At 43.3% G+C, this 25,297-nt stretch overlaps 1 protein-coding gene across 1 annotated transcript in view; it reads left to right on the top strand.

Annotated features, from left to right (window-relative positions):
* Positions 1 to 25,297, top strand: part of LOC138304195 (sulfotransferase 1 family member D1-like) — a 392,899-nt gene that overhangs the window by 112,984 nt on the left and 254,618 nt on the right. The window contains exon 2 of the mRNA XM_069244049.1: positions 2,636 to 2,802. Coding sequence (XP_069100150.1) covers positions 2,652 to 2,802 — 151 coding nt within the window. The 5' untranslated portion in view covers positions 2,636 to 2,651. The remainder of the gene's footprint in view (positions 1 to 2,635; positions 2,803 to 25,297) is intronic.

Raw genomic sequence — 25,297 nt, 5'->3', positions numbered from 1 at the left:
CTCCTAAGGACAACATAAGATTGGCCAATAAAATGATTTTTGCAGCCGAGATCAAGGGAAGAGCTGACATATTCCAACTTAGAGCAGGAAATGGGGTGGTATCTGGAATTTGAGGTGACTTATTATGAAAGTAAGAGCAATAATATTCTGGCACAGACATTTTCTCGGGTCGAGGCCCACCATTTAAAATTTCTGAATGATTTGTACTATACGCCATATCGTTTGTACAAAATGAAGATTAGGAAGCATGTTTGTTTGATGGAACCACGCATGCAGGAACAACGCATGCCTTAACAACGCATTGTTTCCATGCATGCCTTTACCACGCATGACTTTACAACGCATTTTTTTGTAAAAGAATGCCTAGTAAAGGCATGTGTGTAAACGGTATGCAAAGCAGCATGTATGGTTTCATGCAAATCTTTCCACCCACCCGAGGCCCAAAACTACCCTCAACCTTAAAACTGCAACCACCCCAAATGAGCCCTAAAAAAACTATCCCAACAGCCCCACCCTGCCCCTAAAAACTAAAGTACCCCGATCCCCCAACCGCCCTGAACCCTAAAACAACTACCCGACCCCCCACCCCTGCCCCATAAAACTAAATTACCTGACACCCCAACCCACCCTGAGCCCTAATAAAAACTATCCCAACCATCCACCCAAAAGAACTAAACTACCCTGACCCCCACCTGCCCTGAGCCCTAAAAAAAGTTACCCCTAAAAACTAAACTACCCTGACACCCCCACCCGCCCTGAGCCCTAAAACCTTCCCCCAAATACGTAAACTACCCTGAAAACCCCCAAAAAACCTATCCTGACCCCCCACCCCTAAAAACTAAATTACCCAGCCCCCCCACCTGCCCTGAGGCCTAAAAATAACTAGCCAGATCTCCCATCCCTGCCCTAAAAACTAAAGTACCCCAACATAAGCCCTAAATCCACCTCCACTGCTAAAAACTACCCACCAATCCTGCCCGAACCCCACTTACCTAACCACGTCCTCTCCCGATCCTTACTCTTCTCTCCTTCCTCCTCCTGCCCTTCCTTAAACCTTCACCACCCCTTTAAAAATAAACTACCTTACCCCCACCCTAAGCCCTAAATTACAAAAATACCCAAACCCCCCCACTCCAGCCCTAAAAAAAATATTAAGCCCTTAAAAAAAATACCCAGGCCCGCCAACCCGTCCCTTTAAAAACAAAAAAAGCCCACCCCTGAAACCCCCACCCACCCCAATCCCTTAGTCCACCACCTCCCCTGCCCCAGCCCCACTTACCTCAACGCGTCCTCTGCATTCTCTCCCGAACAACGCATGGCTTTTTCTGTGCCTTAACCACGCATATGCGTAGTTTAGTACATGCATGGTGTAGGCACAGAAAAAAGCCAGGTGTTGTTCTGATAAGGTGGTTACGCTTGCGTGGGGAACGTCTGTGTTGTTGAGGAAGCGTGGTTAAGGAAGTTTCCCAGCAGCATGGTCAATGCTTTTGGTGTGGGGCTGACAGAGAAACAGCTGCTTATTTCTTTGCTGCTTGTATACGTATATGTGGGTATTGGGATTATATCTTTCAGAAATTGATATTATGTGGGACCATAAATTGATAATACTCAGGCTTTGCCCTGTGATTCCCCCTAATGTGGCTGGTATTTACTTTTTGGTATTTACTTTTTGGTTATTTCTCGCGCAAGACTGGTTCTAGCTTGACATTGGCTTCTTAGTGATGGACCGGACCCAAGGGTATGGTGGCAAGAATTTTTAAATGCCTGTTTTCTTGAAATGTCCAGCATAGAAAATATAATACATCGATCTAATTAAATCGTAATTGCAATCCAGTTAGATTGTGGATGTTTGAGGTCTTGGCTGGTCATGATCCATCACTGTTATAAAATTTTGAATTACAGAGACTCCTTCTGATGATGTGATATATGTATGTGTTTTTAATCTGACACTAATTGCACTTTATCGTTCTGTCCCTCTCACTGACAGGTGATAGTGCCACTGTAGCTGATGGAATTTCAGTTTGTCTGTTGTGATGAATTTGTATTTTGTGATGTTTTTCCAAAAACAAAAAACAGATTCCTCACACCAATAGATATGTTACACATAACACACCGCATTTCAAAAGAACCTACAGCTCTTTGCAAGCATGTTACAGTTATACCTTCACTGCCTTTTTAAAAAAGAAACAGGTTAGGCATTATACAGCACCTTATATCCTTAGACCTCACAGCCAGATGGGTTGGTGGCTGTCTAACTTTGCTTATGTTGACAACTTGAAATTAAAATATAGCTCACAAATTTATTGTATCCCAAAGTTGTGGAAGTTTTTTCTTGTAAATATACAAAATGTTTTTAATGGCGAAACTCCTCTTAAGGTCTACCTATAACAGGAAAATTATTGTACTAACAAATGTTTCGGTAGGAAAGGCTATGCAAAACGCTCAATCTTAATACATTCCCAAAGTTGTGAACCTCAGACAACTTCAGCTGAATATCAAATCTGCATAGTGCTGCTTAGGGTCTGTTGCAGACGGATCATACAACTGAACAACACGTTTTGGCACCTCATAGGAAACCTCCGTGTGGAAACCCAGTAAACCTTTCATGTCCTGTAGTGTCCTATTTCTCTTTCAGCCATCCCTGCATCCAGATGGAGAAACAGGAGACATTCATACCACGGCAACCGCTAACGATCATCCAAGGAGTCCCGTTCATCAAGAATTTTGCTGATGGTTGGGCCAAAGTGGAGAGTTTCATGGCTCGGCCAGATGATCTGCTTATCTGTACCTATCCCAAAGCAGGTGAGTGCCTCCATTGTGACATAGCTATTGGCGTAAAGTCTAGTCTGTAATTAGGAAAGGTCATTCTTGTGTATATTTTGATTCCCAGGACTTCTGGTAACAACCTCACCACAGTCTCAGCTTTTTTTTACTGCAGCATAGCACCAGTTCTTCCCCATTGAGATGTTAGACTCCAGCTTGTTTTACACCGTACTAGCCCAAATGAAACTGGATTACTTACCCTCTATTTTGAATCCCATCTTTTCTTCAATCTTGGTCATCTTTGGATGTATTACTATAAGACACAGAGGGGAATGTATATTTATGGCATCATGTGAGTGTGTTGGTGTGCTCAGACAGTTTTAGGTCATGATTCGAATGTTCATACTCTGTCAGTAAATCTTGGAACAGGCCGGCCTTTAGGGTTTTAGGTGTTAGAAAATCTACATATTCGTCGCTGTCGCCATGAGGCACTCCACTCCCCTCCCACTCCACTCCCATGAGGTAAAATTGAATATGTATTATTGTGCGAAAACAAAGAGAGTATCTGGCTGAAATAAACAAGGAACCATACTGAGCAGAATAAATATTATAATGTATCTTTTAGTTTCATAGAGCTCTGACATACTGTCATCTGGCCCTTGAGAATGCTTGGTTAGTTATGGAATCACACAATGGCTTGAGTGAGTACTTTTGGGGCTAGCTTGATGTGCACTGTAGGCTGTACGTGGTATTTGTTCTGAACCAGTATGTATAGATGAAAGCAAGGGGAGGTTGTTTGTTTGTAAGTAATGAAGAAAGAGTGTGAGGAAGATAACACTGCAGGATTTTAAATAGACCGCTATTGGCACCATGCCTCTTTATCCTAAACTACCATAGTACATATTTTATTTCTGTCTTCCTACTGGTCAGAAACTGAGGCCAGTGACCACCAGCAGTCTCCTTATGTACTGATTCTCCCTGGACTTTTCAGGTGTTGGGTGGTTGTGGAAAGTTGGTCTATTTGCTCATAGTTCTTAGCAGTGGATTCATAGCTCAGTGTTATAATCCGCTTTGTTTCCCAATGTTATGTAAGGCTATCTGAACAACCTTTTTCAGTAATTTCAGGAGTGTTTAACAGAAAGTATGAGGTAATGAACAGTGTGTGTGTGCAGGCTCATAGTCAGAAGTATAGTTTTAAGAGGGCATGGCCCTCAGCTCTGACAAACATTAAAGCTGTGCTCTATGATGCATTATTTCCCAAATACTGGTTGCACCGCTAAATATGGCCCCCCCAGAATATCATGGTAAATGGATATTGAGGATAGAATGGTAAGTATAATTCTGTGTGAAGGGTTATGCAGCTTTTTGTAAGGTACATATTAAAGCACACTCAATCAACTTTTCATAACCCACCTTTAAATTCTATCAATTAGATGGGATTTAAAGTAGAAGGGTTTAATGTTGGAAAGTAGGCTGACTCTCGACTTTGTGTATTTTCTAAACTGTTCAAGCCTTGTGCAATGCAAAGTTTATCAAGTTCTTTAAAAAAAAAGCTGGCCTCAGCTCAGAGCACTTACACCACTCCTTTCCATGCCTCTTGTGGTAGATGTCCAGCCTCCACACTCAAAATTGTTTTGCTGGAGAATGTCCTACTAGCGTCACACCTGGAAGGCTCAAAAAGGATAAACCTTACCTCACATAAATCTAGGACGTTTATTTTGATCTGTAAAGTGTGGAATTTCCTAATTCCATCAAACATCTAAGGTGCAGTTTTAATTTAATTAGCCAATAATTTAAACTAACTTTACAAAGAGCTTGGAGCATAACCATCAAGAATGTTTTGGGAAATTAGTGGCAAACAGTGTGTTTTAAACATTTTATGGTTGCAACAAAGGTGAACACTAAATAAAATATGAATGTCATTTCATAGGGGATGTTGTGAAGGTCCCACAATGAATTTCACTACAAGGCTTTGAAAAAAAATGATAGTTCAATTGTATTTGATCAAAAGCACTAGTCAAAACTGCATGGACTTGAAGCAGTCTTTGACATTGGCATGCACCCTCACAGTTACAGGCAGGGTGTGGGAAAGCTGTTGTACAAGTAGAGACCTTGGTTAAATGTCCACCAGCAAGACAGGTAGGAATGGTAAAGGGCAGGTGATTCTGTGAGCCTGAGATGGGTCCATTTGAGGCATGTGCCATGACTGAGGACAATAGTTCTATCTCCAGTTATGGGACCTGTAGATTAGCAGACAGCAGCACTGCCTCTAAAGTTCTGAGTGGTGCTCCACAGTTTGCAACTAGGATCTTGCAAGTTGTTATCTTGCAATAACTTATCTGTATGATGCTACATGCATGGTGCCTCCCATTTGGATGCTACAGCGTTGTCCACTTCCATAATTATGGACATTCTTTACTCTTTCACATGCAGTAGACGTCTTGTATAGAATCCTCAAGTATGAGGCTAACATTGGTTAAAAGAGCAAAACTTTTCTCAGTGGTGAATGTAGTAAGTATAGATGCCTTCCATTTCTACTAGAAATAGAAAATTTCCTTACAAAAGTATTGTTCGGCATTATCACAGATGCAAATAAAAGTCAAGCTTCATGTTATGAAACAGGTAAGAAACTGCCATATTTAAATGAACACTAGAAAGCCAAATAACCTCCTTAAGAGATCCTGGACTTCTCAGCAAGTAAGTCAGCAAGAATCAATGTGCTGTACAGTTTTGCAAGCTCTTCATGCAGCAAGTTCCTTTTTGACATACCATATATGAAAGGTGAGAAGGGCGTTCAGCTAATGCCCATTGAATTCTTGGACTCTCAGCTGTGACAGTGATCTAGTGTTGGTACCACCTTTCATATCAGCTCCTCACACACAACACTGTGGCATCCCATAGGGGTCCACCATATGCCCACTATTACTCAACATCTACCTAAACCACTTACCAAACCTGATTAAATAATTCAACCTAGGCTGTTACAACCTTGTTTATATCACCACTGTGAGAAAACAGGGCTGATTGCAGAGGCCCCATAACTTTTTGCCCCCATTTTCCTCTTTTTGCTGGTGTTTTCCTGACTTTGATGGTGCCCTGGGTACTGCTAACCAGTCCCAGGGCCTGTGCTCTGTGTAAAATGGATATGCAAATTAGGCTAATTATAATTGGCTAAGTTAACCTACCTATAAGTCCCTAGTATATGGTAGGGCATGTAGGTTTAGGGACCACAGCATAGGTGGTGCACACCTAGGTGCACTGCTGAGGTGCCCAGTGTCATTTTAAAAGCAAGCCTGCCTTGCTGGCTGCTTTTAAATTAAAGTTATATGCAAATTCGACTTTGGAATTAAAGGTACTTCCAAAGTCTTAAACTACCTTATTTTTACATATAAGTCACCCCTAAGGTGTGCCCTATGTGCCCCTAGGGCTGGGTGCCATGTAACTATAAGCAGGGACTTTATAAAAATAGATTTATAAGCCCTGGTGAGGTAAAAACAGCCAAATTCGTTTTCCCCTCATTGAAGTAAATGGCCTTCATAGGCTAGAATGGGCAGACTTTATTTTAAATTTTAAAGTCTCCTTAAATGTTACATACCAATAATTTGGTATCAAATTAATTGTTGTAATAAATCCCACAACTTCCAGTTGTGGGATTTAATATAACTTGTTCAGGTAAAAAGTTTAGACTTTACCTAAAAAGTTGCCAATTTCAGCTCTGCATTGTTTTTGCTGCTGTGCTCTGATTGGCCAGCCTGCAGCAGCTTCTGCCAGGCTGCCTTGATGAGGTGTGAAGTGGCCTGGCTTCACACAAAGGAATGTGCTTGGGGGAGAGAATCTCCCCTCAGCAGATGGTGAGGCAGGAAGGGGGAGGGCTGCCAAACTGGTCTTCAAAGGCAGAGAAGGATATCTGGAGCACCCAGCAACACCCCCACATCCTGCAACCCCAGACAGCTAGGTGCCCCCTTGATTAGATTAGGAGAGGGCAGGAGAGGGGTGTGTTTATGATTTTTAGCCACACCAGTGGGTGGGCTCAGCCAGATGTAACCTCCAAAAATCAGATTCAGCCATGTTGGATTTTTAGAGACTGTTGCCTTTTGGTATGGATTTTTGCCACACTTCCCAGGAAGTGGTCATCACAGGGGGACGACCCTGTACCTGATTGGAGGACCAGGACCCCCCTGCTTTTCACCCAGGAGCAAGGATAAAACTGGTAGACCTCCCCCCACACCTCAGATCCCCACCAAATTTCAAGAAGAAAGAACTTAAGGAGAAGAAGGACTGCCCTGCTGGACCCCTAGCCTGCACCTGGAACCTGCACTCAGAAGGACTGCACCAGCTGCACACTTGGGCTTCACCACAAGAAGGACTTTGCCTGGCTTCAACTGGTTCAAGGAGGGACTCCCTGTTTGCTACAGGTGAAAAATTGCTAACCAGAGTCCCCTGCACCAACTCCTGAAGAAAGCGACCAGCTGACCACTGTCCAGTGGCCAAAAAGGAGTTTGCGCCAGGTGCATTCTGGGAGTTGAAGTCCGCACCCCCCAAGGACCATCACAGAACTTCTGGACCCTTGGGGTGAGCTGTGGACCCCAAAAGAACCTTAAAAGAACATCTGGGTGAAGCCCCAGAAGTTTGGAGAAGATTTGTCAAATTTTGTAAAAAAGCTCCAGAGAGGGACCGACCCGCCGCGGAAATTCTAGCCGGCTTGCCTCAACCGCGACCCGGCCTGACTTCGTGGTTCGTCCCGGTAAAGAAAAACATCAGAAAAAGAGACTAAGTCCGAAGGTAAACAGTTGACCGGGACCTCCCAGCCATCGTATCCGAGAAGGGCTCCACGGACGTCGGATCAAGATCCAGGTTTACCCCGGTCGAAGGATTTTCATCTCGAAAAAACGACTAAGTCCGAAGGTAAAAATCACCACAGAGGAAACCCACATCGCGTATCCGGACAAGGGCTCCAGGAGGTCGGATTCAACTGGCAGGTTCGTCCCGGTGAAGAAAAACTTCAAAATAAAGACTAAGGGGGTTATTCTAACTTTGGAGGAGGTGTTAATCCGTCCCAAAAGTGACGGAAAAGTGACGGATTTACCACCAGCCGTATTACGAGTCCATTATATCCTATGGAACTCGTAATACGGCTGGTGGTATATCCGTCACTTTACCGTCACTTTTGGGACGGATTAACACTCCTCCAAAGTTAGAATAACCCCCTAAGTCAGAAGGTAACTTTTTAACCGAGGCCTCCCGCGACTTGTAGCCGAGCAGGGCTCCATCGCGGTCGGCCTGAAACTTTGACTTTGCCCCGGTCCTGGTGCAACCAGATGACCCGATTGGCGCTTTTTGTTTCTAAGCGCTAGAAAAATAATAATTCTTTAAAAATTCATATCTCCGGTTCCCCTGAACTGATTTTAATCGTTTTTGTGTCATTTTAAAGATAAAAATATAAACTATTTGTATAAATTGGTTTTGGATTTTTAAACTGTTTCCTGTGTTTTATTTGATTAATGTTTTGTGATATTTGAATGCTTTACACTTTGTCTCCTAAGTTAAGCCTTGACACTCGTTGCCAAGCTACCAAGGGTTGAGCTGGGATTAATTTACTGAGACCTAACTGTACCTAGGTGGAGGTTAGTGGCTTGTTGCTAGGTGTAGGTACCTACCTGCCCTTACCAATAACCCATTTTCCAACATTTTTGGTGGCAGCGGTGGGATCCTGTACTTGTGTTCAATATCACGTTATAGTTTTAAGTAAAACAAATTAAAAATCCTTTAAATTGTCCTAGTGCAAAAATTGTTTTTAATTTTTAATTTGGATTAATTTCAATTATTGAATTTTTGTAATTTTTCTAAATTCTTGTTTCCAATTTTTGCAAAAAGTTTTTGTTGACACAAAACTAGGGAACCATGGAGCTTGATCTGGCTAGCCTACCCACACTGACAGTAGTCCAGCTTAGGGGGTTGTGTATTGAAAGAGGGTTGCCTGCAACCACTGATCTCAGGAAGCAAATCCTGATCACATCCCTGACAGCATGGGCTGAGGCCCAAGAGGTAGAGTCAGAAGAAGCTCCAGAGGAGGGAGAAAGAAGGGAGGATGCAAGCTCTAACCACTCAGGGGAGGGAAGGCATCTGAGCCTAAGTGAGGATGAGGAAGAACGGTCCTCAGTAAATACAGTCACTAGGGGCAGACCCAAAGCTAGTGGTGGGAAGGGGGTCCTTTCAGGAGGAGAGAACCCATCCATCAGAGAAAGAGAGCTGGAGGCCCAGCTAGCATACATAGCTTTGGAAGCAGACAAGCTGGCCCTAGAAAAGAAAAAGTGGGCATACAAAGAGAAAAGAGATGGAGGCAGCGATAAAGAAGCTGAGGTGTCCATGGGTGGGGGAGTTTGCCCCAGATTACCCAAAGGGGTGGTTCCTGCCTATGTAGAGGGGGATGACATAGATAAGTGGCTGGGGGCCTTTGAGAGGGCACTCCAAATGAGAAGGGTTAGGCCTCAATACTGGGGTTCCCTTTTGTGGGAGTTGGTCCCCAACTCAGGGAGGGATAGGCTTCTGACCTTAAGGGGGGAGGAGGCAGATTCATACCCTAGTATGAAGAGGTGCTTAGCCAAGAAGTTTGGTCTGACCCCAGAGCAATATAGAATGAAGTTCAGGGACACCCAGAAGGTCAGTACCCAGTCTTGGGTTGACTTTGTGGACGTTTCACTAAAGGCACTAGAGGGCTGGATTATTGGTAACAAAGTAGATACTTATGAGGGGTTATACAATATGATCATGAGAGAGCACATCTTGACCAATTGTACCCAAGAAAGGTTACGCCAGCATCTAGTGGACTCTAAGCAGACCAACCCTAGAGAGCTAGGGGAGGCAGCTGATGAGTGGTTGAGAACCAGGGTGGTTGTCAAGTCCCAGGGGGGAGACTCCAAGAAGGGGGGGACAGGTCCCCAAAAACCTAAGGAGGGAGGTGGTAAGCCCACCACAGAGACTCCCTCTGTACACCAGAACCCTAAGAAGGAGGAGAGTAAATCCCACTCCCACTCTGACCAGCAGAGACAGTTAGATCCAGGGTTAAAAAAGCTCTTGGACAGTAGGGCTTGCTTTGACTGTCAGCAGACAGGTCACTTCAGAGGAGATGCAGCCTGTCCAAAGAAGGTGGTTAGCACTGGGCTGTCCAGTGTAGCCATAGAGGAGGATTCCTCAGATGATGAAGTCCTCCTAGCATTGAGCTGGGAGACAGGACCAGATGGTAAGCTGGTGATCCCTGAGGGTGGGAGTAGGCACTTCTACCACATTCAAGTGAATGGGATCCCTACCACTGGCCTGAGAGACACCTGTGCCAGTCACACTATAGTGAGTGACCGGTTAGTGACCCCAGACATGTATGTCCCAGGAAAGACAAAGAAAGTCAGGATAGCCACAGGGGAGGTCACCTCCAAACCTGTAGCCATAGTGCCCCTAGAGAGGGAGGGTATCCTTGACTGGATTAGGGTGGTAGTCAGTGCTGACCTTCCCCTAGATTGTATCCTGGGCAATGACCTCCCAGAGGTGAGTCTGGTCACAGATGGGGTGGTCGCCCAGGCCCCCCCCCCAACCCAAAGTCCTGGGGAGTCAGTCCCTACAGTTAGGAGACAGGGGTCCCCAAGAAAAGGAAAGAAGAAAAGGAAGGGTAGGCCACTCTTAAAGAGAGTTCCAGGGAGCCAAGGGCCTTCTGCCCCAGAAAGGGGGGAGCCCAGAGTTGGCACTGGTGAGGCCTCACCTGACCCCAAGGAAGTCCTGAGTAGTCAGGCAGCTGTCCAGATGCAAGGTGTTGCCCCTGCACTGATAGAAGGGAGAGTGGAAGGAGGGTGTCTGCCACAGGAGGTGGTAGCCCCCCACTCTAGACAGCAAGAGGGGTGCCAGGACCCCAAAGAAGCCCCTAAAGCAGCTCAGCCACCTGTCAGTGGAGAGCTTAGGGTGTGGTTCTGGGTACTGACAGCTGTCGGTAGCCTCTGCTGGGTGCTAGCCTTCCTGGCAGCAATGTACTTGGCCTGGGAGGCAGACCCCAGGGCCAATAGCAAAGTAGGCCCCCTGACCCTATTGGTCATGGTGGGGTTGCTCAAGTGTTGGGTGACCTCTTTGGGTAAGCTAGGTGTTGCCCTAGCAAAGTTTGGAGTAGGGGAGGTGGGCACCTCACTACCCAAGTTGGCAGAGAGAAAGGAGGAAGACCCCCCTAGAGGAAAGTTTCAGTTTGAGTTGGGTCCTTTTACTGTTGGGATGGCTTCACTACCCATAGGGAGTGACCCTGACAGGAGGATATAAGGCAGAGTAGGCCCTGCAAAGGGACAGCCAGTTTTCTTCACTGTCTTCCTCGCCTAACAAGCCAGGAAGACTCCCCCAGGGTTGGGCTGAGTCTCCTGGGCGTGTGGGCTGGGGGGGGGTTGTGTGAGAAAACAGGGCTGATTGCAGAGGCCCCATAACTTTTTGCCCCCATTTTCCTCTTTTTGCTGGTGTTTTCCTGACTTTGATGGTGCCCTGGGTACTGCTAACCAGTCCCAGGGCCTGTGCTCTGTGTAAAATGGATATGCAAATTAGGCTAATTATAATTGGCTAAGTTAACCTACCTATAAGTCCCTAGTATATGGTAGGGCATGTAGGTTTAGGGACCACAGCATAGGTGGTGCACACCTAGGTGCACTGCTGAGGTGCCCAGTGTCATTTTAAAAGCAAGCCTGCCTTGCTGGCTGCTTTTAAATTAAAGTTATATGCAAATTCGACTTTGGAATTAAAGGGACTTCCAAAGTCTTAAACTACCTTATTTTTACATATAAGTCACCCCTAAGGTGTGCCCTATGTGCCCCTAGGGCTGGGTGCCATGTAACTATAAGCAGGGACTTTATAAAAATAGATTTATAAGCCCTTTTGAGGTAAAAACAGCCAAATTCGTTTTTCTCTCATTGAAGTAAATGGCCTTCATAGGCTAGAATGGGCAGACTTTATTTTAAATTTTAAAGTCTCCTTAAATGTTACATACCAATAATTTGGTATCAAATTAATTGTTGTAATAAATCCCACAACTTCCAGTTGTGGGATTTAATATAACTTGTTCAGGTAAAAAGTTTAGACTTTACCCAAAAAGTTGCCAATTTCAGCTCTGCATTGTTTTTGCTGCTGTGCTCTGATTGGCCAGCCTGCAGCAGCTTCTGCCAGGCTGCCTTGATGAGGTGTGAAGTGGCCTGGCTTCACACAAAGGAATGTGCTTGGGGGAGAGAATCTCCCCTCAGCAGATGGTGAGGCAGGAAGGGGGAGGGCTGCCAAACTGGTCTTCAAAGGCAGAGAAGGACATCTGGAGCACCCAGCAACACCCCCACATCCTGCAACCCCAGACAGCTAGGTGCCCCCTTGATTAGATTAGGAGAGGGCAGGAGAGGGGTGTGTTTATGATTTTTAGCCACACCAGTGGGTGGGCTCAGCCAGATGTAACCTCCAAAAATCAGATTCAGCCATGTTGGATTTTTAGAGACTGTTGACTTTTGGGATGGATTTTTGCCACACTTCCCAGGAAGTGGTCATCACAGGGGGACGACCCTGTACCTGATTGGAGGACCAGGACCCCCCTGCTTTTCACCCAGGAGCAAGGATAAAACTGGCAGACCTGCCCCCACACCTCAGATCCCCACCAAATTTCAAGAAGAAAGAACTTAAGGAGAAGAAGGACTGCCCTGCTGGACCCCTGGCCTGCACCTGGAACCTGCACTCAGAAGGACTGCACCAGCTGCACACTTGGGCTTCACCACAAGAAGGACTTTGCCTGGCTTCAACTGGTTCAAGGAGGGACTCCCTGTTTGCTACAGGTGAAAAATTGCTATCCAGAGTCCCCTGCACCAACTCCTGAAGAAAGCGACCAGCTGACCACTGTCCAGTGGCCAAAAAGGAGTTTGCGCCAGGTGCATTCTGGGAGTTGAAGTCCGCACCCCCCAAGGACCATCACAGAACTTCTGGACCCTTGGGGTGAGCTGTGGACCCCAAAAGAACCTTAAAAGAACATCTGGGTGAAGCCCCAGAAGTTTGGAGAAGATTTGACAAATTTTGTAAAAAAGCTCCAGAGAGGGACCGACCCGCCGCGGAAATTCTAGCCGGCTTGCCTCAACCGCGACCCGGCCTGACTTCGTGGTTCGTCCCGGTAAAGAAAAACATCCGAAAAAGAGACTAAGTCCGAAGGTAAACAGTTGACCAGGACCTCCCAGCCATCGTATCCGAGAAGGGCTCCACGGACGTCGGATCAAGATCCAGGTTTACCCCGGTCGAAGGATTTTCATCTCGAAAAAACGACTAAGTCCGAAGGTAAAAATCACCACCGAGGAAACCCACATCGCGTATCCGGACAAGGGCTCCAGGAGGTCGGATTCAACTGGCAGGTTCGTCCCGGTGAAGAAAAACTTCAAAATAAAGACTAAGTCAGAAGGTAACTTTTTAACCGAGGCCTCCCGCGACTTGTAGCCGAGCAGGGCTCCATCGCGGTCGGCCTGAAACTTTGACTTTGCCCCGGTCCTGGTGCAACCAGATGACCCGATTGGCGCTTTTTGTTTCTAAGCGCTAGAAAAATAATAATTCTTTAAAAATTCATATCTCCGGTTCCCCTGAACCGATTTTAATCGTTTTTGTGTCATTTTAAAGATAAAAATATAAACTATTTTGGATTTTTAAACTGTTTCCTGTGTTTTATTTGATTACTGTTTTGTGATATTTGAATGCTTTACACTTTGTCTCCTAAGTTAAACCTTGACGCTCGTTGCCAAGCTACCAAGGGTTGAGCTGGGATTAATTTACTGAGACCTAACTGTACCTAGGTGGAGGTTAGTGGCTTGTTGCTAGGTGTAGGTACCTACCTGCCCTTACCAATAACCCATTTTCCAACAACCACGATGTCTTTTAAAATTGGAATTCTAGAAAACCTTTACAGCTTGATGACTTCCTTTGGACCATGAACACATGGATGATGAATAACTATCTTACTCTAAATACCACATAGGCAGAGCTTATGCCCCGCGTACAAAAATACCAGCCTACCACCATATAGCCTAAAGAACATGATGCCCCTCCAACAATATCAAGACAAGTAAGAAACCTATTGGTAACCATGGATTCAGACCTATATTTGATACCGCAGGGTAAAAATGTAAAACAGAGAGCCTTCTACATAATGGAAACACTATGGGCCCAATTACAACTTTGGCGGAGGGGGTTAATCCGTCCCAAATGTGATGGATATCCCACCCACCGCATTACGAGTTCCATAGGATATAATGGACTTGTAATACGGCAGGCGGGATATCCGTCACATTTGGGATGGATTAAAACCCTCCACCAAAGTTGTAATAAGGCCCTATGTTGCCTCATCCCATACTTTGGATACTAACAGAAAGTGCATGCCATCCTCACACTCATAATCTCCAAGTTTGACTATGCTGACAGCCTAAATCTTGGCACGTTTGTTTTCATCAAATGCAAAATACAACTCATCCAAAATGCTGCTGCAAGACATCTCTGCCTTTACCCAGCCTTGCAATCACTCCACTGGCTACCCATAGCAAGAAGAGCAATGTTCATGGCACGTTACTTTGTTCCTAAAGCCTTCAATGAAAAGTGCTGCTACACCTAGAAGCCGCTTTACATCGCTTTTTGTGGTTTAGTAAATACAAAGTAACGTAAGCCAGTGCATAGTTCTTCCTTGATTTACCTTGCATTGGGAAGGCGTTCCATGAGTGTTCCCACAAATCCACTCATACATTTTGGTACATTCCCAGATTTACTAAATCTAGTAAAGCTGTGCATGCGTAAAAACTCTACACCTTCCCCAGAGAGGAAAGACGAGAAATATCTTTAATTCCACTCGTTACTTCCTCTTTCTATATGCGCTGCATTCCGAGACACACATAGAAAGAGGAAAATGCATCTAAGGATTTTTTTATGCAGGAAGGTGTCTATTCCTGCATACAAACAATCATGGCCTTAATGCAGGCACCTTTGCACTATGGCTCTTCCTTGTGTTGGCGCAAGGAAGCACACAGTGCGCCAGTCTGGGAGTCAGCAGAAATGCACCTTATCTTTTGTGAATAAGGCACATTTCTGCTGCTTACCTTTCACACAGTGCAGCACAACAATGCCTTGCTGTATTGTGTTCTGTAAAATATAAGTAAATCTTTCTCAAGCTTTTTGATTGGGCCACCGAAAGCAATAACTAGCCAGGAGGCTGTAATCATATAATACTATAAAGGAACCTGCAGAGCTGTTCAAAGCTGCCAGTGTACTTAAAAACGATGAATTACACATCTGTGTGTCATCCTTCACCCCACTTCTACAAGGTACTTCCCATAACATGATAACTACACCTCGGTTCCCATCACGCGTGACATGTAATCACTTCTACATAGGATCACAAAAAAAAGATAACACCTTTCCAACCACACACCACCCTATGGGATGTAGCTTGCTAGCCATGGAGGTAAGTGCTTCAGTGCCAGATGTAGGGGTAGTATACGCTTTACAAATACATTTATCATTTGTGCATCACCAAGATTTGTTCTGAGCCTACTAAAATCTTTATTTTCATCACACTTCAAAATTATAAAATAAAATGTGGTTCATTTGTGCTTTCCTAACTACTGGTATATGTTGAAATATTTGTACAGTTCATTTACAGGTATATATTTGTTTGTGAATTAAAAACAAATTGAAATTCTGCAGTACTTTCTTTCGCACTCCCTGTTTGCCATGTCAAAGGAATAATGTGATTCTGTGGTGTTTTCTGCATAATTATGAATTTGCCACATAATCTATCATCTGCTGTATAATCTACAGATTTTAACAAAAGCAAATTTTGTTTCTAACTCAAATACCTAAAAAATGACAAAAAATGCTGCAAAACGTGTGGACGTGCAATGGAAGAACTTTTGCAACGGTTAACTGGTCACCTTTCAGTTACTTATAGCTGTATTTGGATGTGAACTAGCTGGTACTAATGCAGTGAAACCTTTTCCCAGGCACTGCTAATGTGTACAAATGACAAAATATTGAAGTGAAACTATCATAAAATGTGCACAATAAGTTGCATAATTTGTGTTTTCTTGTCATACATTTTAGTCAACATTGCCACATACTTTTGCCCTCACCATATACTTCCATTGGTTTGGTCTGTACCCCAGCAAGATTGTCACATAGTTCACTTTACAAAGTCCTCTCACTTTGCAGTCAAAGAAAGAAAAGTAAACATCTCCACTTAAAAGAATAGCAATTTTTTCAGATGCGTAGCATTTAACCTGTCTTGGAACAAATAGCAAAGGTAACAAGATAAAACCAAAATATAAAGGCATTTTAAAGCTCAATTACCTTCTGAACACCAACACATCTATATTGTGTTAGCTGCCTCGTTATTTAGGGGAGGCCAAAAATTAATTTAAACTGGCCTGGGCCTCAAATGCCGCCTCTGGCTACGGACCTGTGTGAGTGTGTGCTGAGGAATAAAGTAATGTTTGACAGCAGCTGATGTGTGGCATAATTCATTTACATGCTCCCGGGCTGGGGAAGCCCCTACATCTGACAATGAGTAGGAGATACCTAAGAGAGAAGCCAAGACTGCTCTCCCTGAGAGTTTGCAGTAATACAGCAAACTGCTCATGCGTGCCACGAGTGCCCACAATCGATATAGAGCGGTCTACGACTGGAAAATATGGAGTCAAACCCTGCTCCAGTCTGCACACAGTTGCAGAAGAGATCAAAAGCCCTGCAGAGGAGCACATTCAAAACACCCACAAAAAAACAGCTGATGAGATGGTTAACGAAGAATCTGCACCATACCCCAAATACAGAACGATCAGTCAGACGAAGTAAGAAATAACGACCCCATCAGCAAGATACGAAAATCAGAGAGCTTACTCACCAGCAAGGGCTATCAAAGTAAACAGCAGTGCAGGCTAAAGCCAGGAGCTCTGCTTGCAGACGTTTTTGGGTAACCCTGGGTGGCGATAGCTGTCTGAACAGCACGTGCTGCCAATGGCAGCAAAAGGGAGCACAAAATACAATGCAGCCATCTTCCTGAATCCACCATCGCCTTTCAACACTTCTAAAACACAAAACATTGGTGCCAGGTGGGCTGCGTGGATCAAAACATTCAATAACTTCATAGATGCACTAGAGGAAGAAGATGCCAAGAAGATCATCAAATATTTTTTTTAACTGTGCAGGCGATGGAGGGAAAAAAATGCTAAAGAAAATATCACAGACTGATGCAAAATCATACCAAAAGGTAAAAGAAGCACTAGGGGCAAAGTTTGAATCCATGCTGAATGTCAACAATGAAAGGTATATCTTCAACAACACGCAACAACAGGTTGGTAAAACAATGGATGAGTCTGTTGAAAGACTTGATACACTCATTAAACATTGATAGTTCTGTAATTTTACAAAGAAACCATGCACCCTAGAATCAAGGAGGGCTGGCGTTGAGACTCGTTTAGAATGTGCATGCTAAAAGGAACACACAATCTTGAGAAAATGCTGATGGCCACAAGAGCAGAAGAACCAGCAGATCAACAAGCTGCTGACATGGAAGCAGGAACAGCACACCATGAATTGGCATTGACCGTGAAGAGCAGCCGCAAGCATAAACAAGATACACATAAGTTGACGTCTTCAAAGAAAACAAAGCTGTGCTTCTGATGCGAATTTTTATTTCACCATGAAGGTAAATGTCCTGCTGTAGGACAAGTTAGAAAAAGTTGTAGGAAAGAGAGCCATTTCATAACTATGAGCTGAATCAAAGAGAATTTAAATGCATCACAACGGCAAGTGAAAATGGTCACAAGTATGTTTCAGAAACATTCATGCCACACCGCTAAATCTAAAAAGCAAAGCCAGCTTCAACAAGGAGAAAGCAGGCAAAATAAATCAACTTCAAGCTCATCGTACAAAGGTTCTTCAATATCATTATTGAGTACCAACGTAGTAGATGGATGAGCACTGATGATGTCTACCACAAAATGGTGTGCACTTGTGGAGTTGGCTACCTGTAAAGAAGACCACAGTTCAACGAAAACTTACCCAACAAAGTGACAAATATAATTTGGACACTGTCCAAAAATTAAGTTGAAAGTGAGCAATCATCCAATAACTTTCATCATCGACAGTGGTAGGTCAATTGACATCATGCCAGTAGAAAAGTTTAAAAGCCTTTCCCCGGTGCCTCGCCTCACTCTATCTGGCATGAGGGTGTATACCTGCGCTGCTTCTGAGCCATCGCAAAGTCAAGGGTCATTCATAGTGACAATGCAACACAAAAAGAAATTGATGTGAGCCACCATTCATGCTCTACAAGGGACCTCATCGAGTGCCTATTTACTCAATTTTTACACTACTGCAGACATGGGACTGATATCCCTCAACTAAAACCTTTGCGCTCAGTATGAAATCATGAGCTGATTCCCATTGTTATTTCATGGCATGGTAAAACTGAAACTGAAAGTATAACTCCACATCAATGAAGATGTTCGCCCTGTTCCTCTCACACCACACAGTTGTTCTTCACCTACAAGCAGCTGTTAAGAAAGATTTGGAAGCCCTTTTAAAACATGTATCATCAAATGCTTGACAGGCCCCACGTTATGGGTTTCGCCCATAGTAGTAGTACCAAAAAAGGACAGTAGCTGAGCTGTGTGCATTTGCGTTAACTTGCCAAGCAAGCAAAGCCATTGAAAGGGAGAGACACCGTTGTCCGCACATAGCAGACATGATCATGCAATTGAACATAGCCAAAGAGTTTTCTCACTTTTACCTCAATAAAGGATACCATCAACTCGAATTGGAAGAGAATTGCAGGTACACTACTACATTTTCAACTCATGTTGGTTTTTTCAGAGTTAAGAGACTTGATTTTAGAGTATCTTCAGCTGCTGAGATATTTCAGGATGTTCTCCGCTGAGAAATCCAATCTGTCACACATGCTTTTAATTACAGTGATGACATACTGGTTTTTGGGAAAACATCAAAGTATCACAACAAAGGCCTTACCCAAGTGTGCCAGCTACTCGCTGATGCAGGTCTCACTCTGAAAGCTCAGAGTTTTGGGGCACATATTCTCTGATGGGGTAATGACTCCAGACCCAGACAAGGTGCAAGTAATGTAATTTCTCCCACCTCAACCTTAAGATGTCACCATCCTATGATCATTTCTAGGCATGGGCAGTTACTGCTCAAGATACATTCGCAATTTAGCTACAGTGAGTGCCCCATTTAGAGACTTGACAAAGCAAAATGTACCGTTCCAGTGATCTTCAGAATGCAACCAGAGTTTCAAAGACATCAAACATGCGATTGGAAATGCAATGTAATGGCCTAATTTGACCCAAAGTTACATACTGAAGTAAAGGTTGATGAGAGCCTGATAGGAGAAGTCCTTGCTCAACACAATGGCCATCAGAATGCACAGAGACACACTGTGGTCTATGGCAGCCAAAGCTTGACTGAAAGAGAGTCTGGCTGTGGTGTGGGCCTGCAAACACTTCCATGAATTTCTCTAAGGAAACTGATTCACCATTGTCACAGATCACCAGGCGTTGCTTGCAATTGTTTTGAAACCTGACGGCTAAGATACCCCCTTGCATCGAGAGGGGGGATTAAGACTACATGAATATAAGTATGAAATTGTGCACAAACCAGGGAAAGATCAAAACTTGACAGATTACTTTCACGAGTACCGCTGCAGCATCACAGTTCAGCATCATAGACAGCATATTTCAACTTTATTGTGAAATCCAGCCGACCAGCGGCTTTGTCTGTGGAACAAATCATTGCAGCCACCAACGCGGATAAAGACATGAGCATAGCCAAATAGCTGATTACCAAACAATCAGGGAGAAGACATATCCGGCCCCTTGCCCATGATGTTGAATTTCAAAAGTTAAAAAAAGAACAGGATGACCTAGCAGACACCCGACTAGGCATAATACTTTGAGGCTCGAGATTTGTCATACCTAGAAGTCTAAGACAGTGGGTCATAGAACTGGCCCAGGAAGGCCACCATGGTGTTGTAGACACCAAGAGAGCATTAAGAGATTGATTGTGGTTCCTTCGGCTAGATGCGTGCATAGAGAGGGAGCTGAGGGCATGCCACATTTGCAGTTGTTTTCCCCCAAGGTGGCCCAGCCCTCAGTGACAATGTCTGACCTTCCTGCCTATGCCTGCGAGAGAGTTGCAGTTTACCTTTTTGGGCCACTAGGAAATGGACACGATCTCATTGTAGTCATAGACGAATACTCACATTTTCCTTTTGTGGAAGACCTATCTTTGACAAACCATGACAAAGTCATTGAACATCTTAATGACATCTTTGCAATGTGGGGCATCCCTGAAATTCTCAAATCAAACAATGGCCCACCCTTTAACAGCACAAACTTCAAAGGACGTCTTGTCTGATTCAATGTCGAACACCAAAAAAGTACACTCCTCTGGCCTCAAGCCATGGGTATAATCAAAACATTTATGGGCACCCTCAATGGGGTCATTCAACAAGCACCCATGGAGGGATTCAATCTGAACCAAACCATGTGTCGGGCCCTCCAGGCCTATCAATCAACTCCTCAATCAACAACTGGTGAGAGTCCAGTCTCCTTGCTATGTGGGAGAGCCATTATAACAGATGGATCCTGGATCAATCAGTCAATACTCAACAAGATTCGAGACACAGACCCTGCTTGTCGCCATGCCCATGGGACAGTTTTTTGACAAAGAATACTGGGTATTGGTTAAGGAGAAACGCAGACAGAAAACGGACACTCCTTTTGCGGCAGATCTGTCACAGGTTGTGGTGCGCAAAAGACATAAAGTGACAGCATATCGTCCTGGACAATCCACCACTTTTTACATCTCACATTTTCAACACCTACTGTGACATGTGTTGAGTTCTGAAACCATACAGGAAGCAACCCTTTCAGCAGGTCTGGCTTAGGCACCCGAGCCTTTGTTGCAGTTGCCTGATAAGGGTGGACCTCGATCATCTTGCATCACCCAAGCTGGCAGACAAGTGAAAGCGTCTCACCCACTAATCCTCATGGTTATCACAGACTTTGAACAGGAATGAGTGTATGCTGAGGAATAAAGTAATGTTTGATAGCAGCTCCTATGTGGTGTAATTCTTTAATGTGTTCCTGGGCTGGGGAAGACACTACAATGAAGTTGGGTTGGTTCACATCTCAGTTCTGGATTCTGAGCATCTCATATGGACAGATGGAGAGATCTCTTGCCTTCAGTATGACATTTAAATGTTGTGTGAAAATGCTGGGTTATGTTTATCTTACTTTTTACTCAGCACAAAATTCTGGAGATAACCAGGCCTCGTTTGAAGCTCAGTCTGTGGCTTGGTTTTGTATCACATGAAGCTTCTTCATGAGTTTTTTGGGGTGTTGATGAGATACTGCTATAATCCAGCTGAGCCACTGTCAACACATTTGCTAACTCCACATAATGGTTGCTTTGAAGATATAGCAGAATATTTCTAAGTATTTGTAACTGAAAATATGTTTCTCTGATCTCTTCCTATACTTGTAGACCAAATATGAGGGCTGCTTTGAAAATGATACTTAGACTTTTATCTTTCTATGAAGGGGTTGAAAAATGTTCCAGAAACTATTTTGAAAGGTAATTCCTTAGTGATGGCTACTGCAATAATTTCTGTTTTGGTAATATTGCAGTAAAGGCAGTTTTCCTCTTTCTGGAAGTAAGTATAGGATATACACTTAGGGTCAACTTCTCAAAAAAGTTGTAAATTTACCTAAATAGATATGTGATTGCATTTTGCTTTTAGAGTACAATACTGATTTGTTTCAGAATTGTCTGAGTAGTCCTGAGGAGCTGCAATAGTCACATATGTCTAGGAGTAGTTCTGCTTCTTTGTGAATTCCAAGTTACTCACTTGCAAAGGCAAGTGTTTACCACCCACACATCTGTCTCAAACAAATAATGGAATGATCAATCCAAACCACAGGGATTGTCCTCTCCTCAGAATCATACCAGGAAACCCCAAATGACCCACTATCTGGACATACCAAATAGCCCAGTTACCCAGATTTAGAACAAGACAAGTACAGAGTCCAACAATTTCCATAATGTTCAACATCTAGGTAAAAAAATTAATATACTGTATCATCACCATCAACAGCCAAATTAAACTACCTAAGACCTATAACTTATCACCTGGCCACCGGTGATCAAATTTCCATTTCTTTCTACTATGTAAACTCCCCAGATTGCATCCTTTCAGTATTCTAAAAGACCCTGCATGAAAATTAACCTGATTTATATCTAGGAATTATTGCCTCCCCTACCTTTCCGTTTGACTCATATGCTCATTATACTCCTGCCTCTGCCTGCCTTTGTACCTCTGAGGGTACCCCAATCTAAAGCATGCCTGCAGACTTACTCTCTACTACAGTAAGTTTACCATATCCCCGCTCCATAAATCATAAACTCTCTTTGAGTAATCACTCATACAATACGTAATACTTTTCTTACCAGGTACTCATTCCACTCCCATAAACTGCAGTTTCCCCGTTTGTGTAACTCCTCCTTGCAGATTAATGCAATGGCAATACAATACAATACATTGCGTAAGTAAGATGTGTACATTTACAGATCTGTAAAAACTTTGCATGGTGTGTTTCCACCAGACAACCTTTGTTTTCTTCATAGAAAATATAATCCCTCATGTAGAAATCTCTTCACCTATTTCCCCACTATTTGTAGGGGCTTTCCCTTCCCATTTCTAACCTGGTCAGGGCTCACTCCTCCCCTTTCCAGGGGTGTGTCTCAAACCATATGCTAGGTTGGAATTTTCCTATCTTAGTTAGTGAATGCAAACAAATGTTCAGTTTTGTGTGTTTGACTTAACCAGGGAAAAAGTGGGGCTCCTGAAGAACCTGTCTCCATGCCTGTTTTAATGTCCTTATCATTGCTCCTTACCTATTGTTCCCCGTTGAGAGTTTTGGACGGGGGGCAGCTAAGAAAAGTGGCGGTTCAGGACCATATGACCCAGAACTCTTCAGCCTGTGTACACCCGTCTGTAACCTCACGGCCCAGAATCCTGCCAGAGGCTGGGCCTGTCATAGTTATACAAGGCCAAGTGTAGTTGAAGTTTGCTATGAGCAAAGCCTAGGCCAAGGGCAGACCTGTGAGAGGCTGGATGAGACCACCATTTTCGTTCCCTCTTTTTTTAAATTATTTTGCATGGAAGATAATAACTGACTCCCTATGAATGAGTGCATCCCTTGAGAGAAGAAAATCTATTGAGAACAAGCTGAAATTAATTCGGCCCACATTACAATTGCTGCTAAAACAAGAGGACAATCAGTAATTATGATGGTGTTAATGAAGGACGTGTGGCAACTCCAAGCCATAATAAATGAGAACTGGAGAGACAAAGGGGCGTTTCCACTCTTGCAATTCTCAAAGCTTTGCACGAAGTATTTGTGACCGTTTTTGCAGTCACACTGCATGCAATGTTTAGTGCCTTTGGAAAGCAGGTGCTTAGCATTTTCAAATGTGTAAGCTGTCCAAATTTGAATGCTTTACACTCTGCTTGTGCAGATTAGGGACACCAGGAGGAGCAGGCAGTGGTCCCACCTGCCACAATGCATATACTCCCTGATGTGGGTGATAACGCGTCCCTCTATAATAATTTATTACACATCAGGACTCGTTTTAGGCCAATGAATCTTTTGAACCAGTTGAGAGACACCTTAGGACGAGATAGCTAATCAATATGTCAATCAATACATCAATAATGTAATCAATATTTATTACCACAATGTATTTCACTTTAGTCAAAGTCATTAATCGATTCAAGGCACCACCATGACCTTGTAGTCATGAATAACCACACTAGTTTAGTAGAATTGTATGAGTTTTATTCCCTATTAGTTACAATTCTAAAAGCAGATGCGTTAATCTCAAAACCTAGAAACACAATAGCATAGTCACAATATGACAACTCTGATAAGATTTCATTAAGGCAAGAATCACAAACATTAGAACATAACACGGCGTAAGCATAGATCAACTTTAGCAGAGTGTCATTAACGCATCAGTTCAACAAAACATGGATTCAGTCGTTTGTCTATTTGCGTCAGTTTTAGTGAACACCTGTCCTAACCACTAATTAGCATTAGCATGTTGGGCTTCATGCAAAACAATTTAGAACACCAATTTGGAAAACATCTAGCTATGGTCCCTGTCAAAAGTAAGCAGTTGGTACCTAGAAAGGAAAAGCAAACAGACAAATCACAATTGCATTGTCATAGTTACCCTCCAAGGTTTAGGGCAGCACACAGATTCAGTCTTTGTCTTAAGGACATCAGTCGATTTGCCAGTCAGTCAGAACTCAGCTCCAGGGCAAAGGGGCACTTCCCTCATAAGGAGGTAAAGTGTAAAATGGGCAATCTAAGGAAGAGGATGGTTTAAGAAAAGCCAAAGTAAGTCACCAAACACAGTGACAAAGTTTCTGGATAAAATCAATAGCATTCCCTACCTAATTCTAAATGGTTCCCAGTGTCATGGGTTTTTATCCCTTTTTCGTTGTACATTCCCTTAGAATTTTATTGGCCCTTGGTTATACCCCACTATCTTTACCCAATTAGAAAATGGATTATGTCATTAATCTTTCACCCCATATTAGTTTACAGACATTTTATTGGTCCATATGATTGACGTCTTCGGAGGTAGCACGTCCGGTATGATTTAATCCTTCTGTAATTCTTTGCACATCTTTTGGTCAGTAGTTCCATTGTCTTCACCGGTTTAAACAACCTTGTACATTACATTAATCTACACTGTTGAATTTTGTCTAATATTTTCTACAAGCAATGTGAATTTTGTGAGAACGGATCTACTATGGTTACATTCAGCTTCATGTTTTGAAGAAAACAAGAGGTCATGTCCTTTTGTGAGTCAGCACACTGCAAGTTAGGAAAAATACATTTAATATAAGAGCTAAGCAGCTAAGCTTCGGCTCATGCTAACTTAAGGCCTACAAGGATTTCAGCACAAATTCAACAACGCAATCATTAATAATTAGTATAAAACGTATTCAATATAATAATTCATAAACATTTAGTTATTTTATTAGTCTACGTATACATTGGCGGCCACTCCCCGTGGTCACATTTCTAGTGCACTTTTAAGCAAAAATGAATTACTACAGTTTCTATGTGGCATTATCACACATTAATTCATAAACATTTCATGTTAATATAGATTATATAAGCTACGCTCTCTCATGGGAATCATAGTGTACTACTTGTTGTGGCTTTGTGACCCCTGACCTTTTAAGGAATTGTGTCTCAAATTCAGCACAAGGTGGTTTTAAATGCTGGCATGGATTTTTGATGTCCTGTGCAATCCTCTAACTAGTGTTTACAACTGAAAGTTGTAAGGAAATGCACTCTGATCTTTGTCAGATTAATATTAAAGAGGTGGGACCTGTATATACGTATGCAACTTTTATTTCACAATGGGAGGG

Source organism: Pleurodeles waltl, chromosome 7 (assembly GCF_031143425.1).
Source record: "Pleurodeles waltl isolate 20211129_DDA chromosome 7, aPleWal1.hap1.20221129, whole genome shotgun sequence".
Classification (NCBI taxonomy): domain Eukaryota; kingdom Metazoa; phylum Chordata; class Amphibia; order Caudata; family Salamandridae; genus Pleurodeles; species Pleurodeles waltl.
This window is presented reverse-complemented; position numbering and strand designations above follow the sequence as displayed.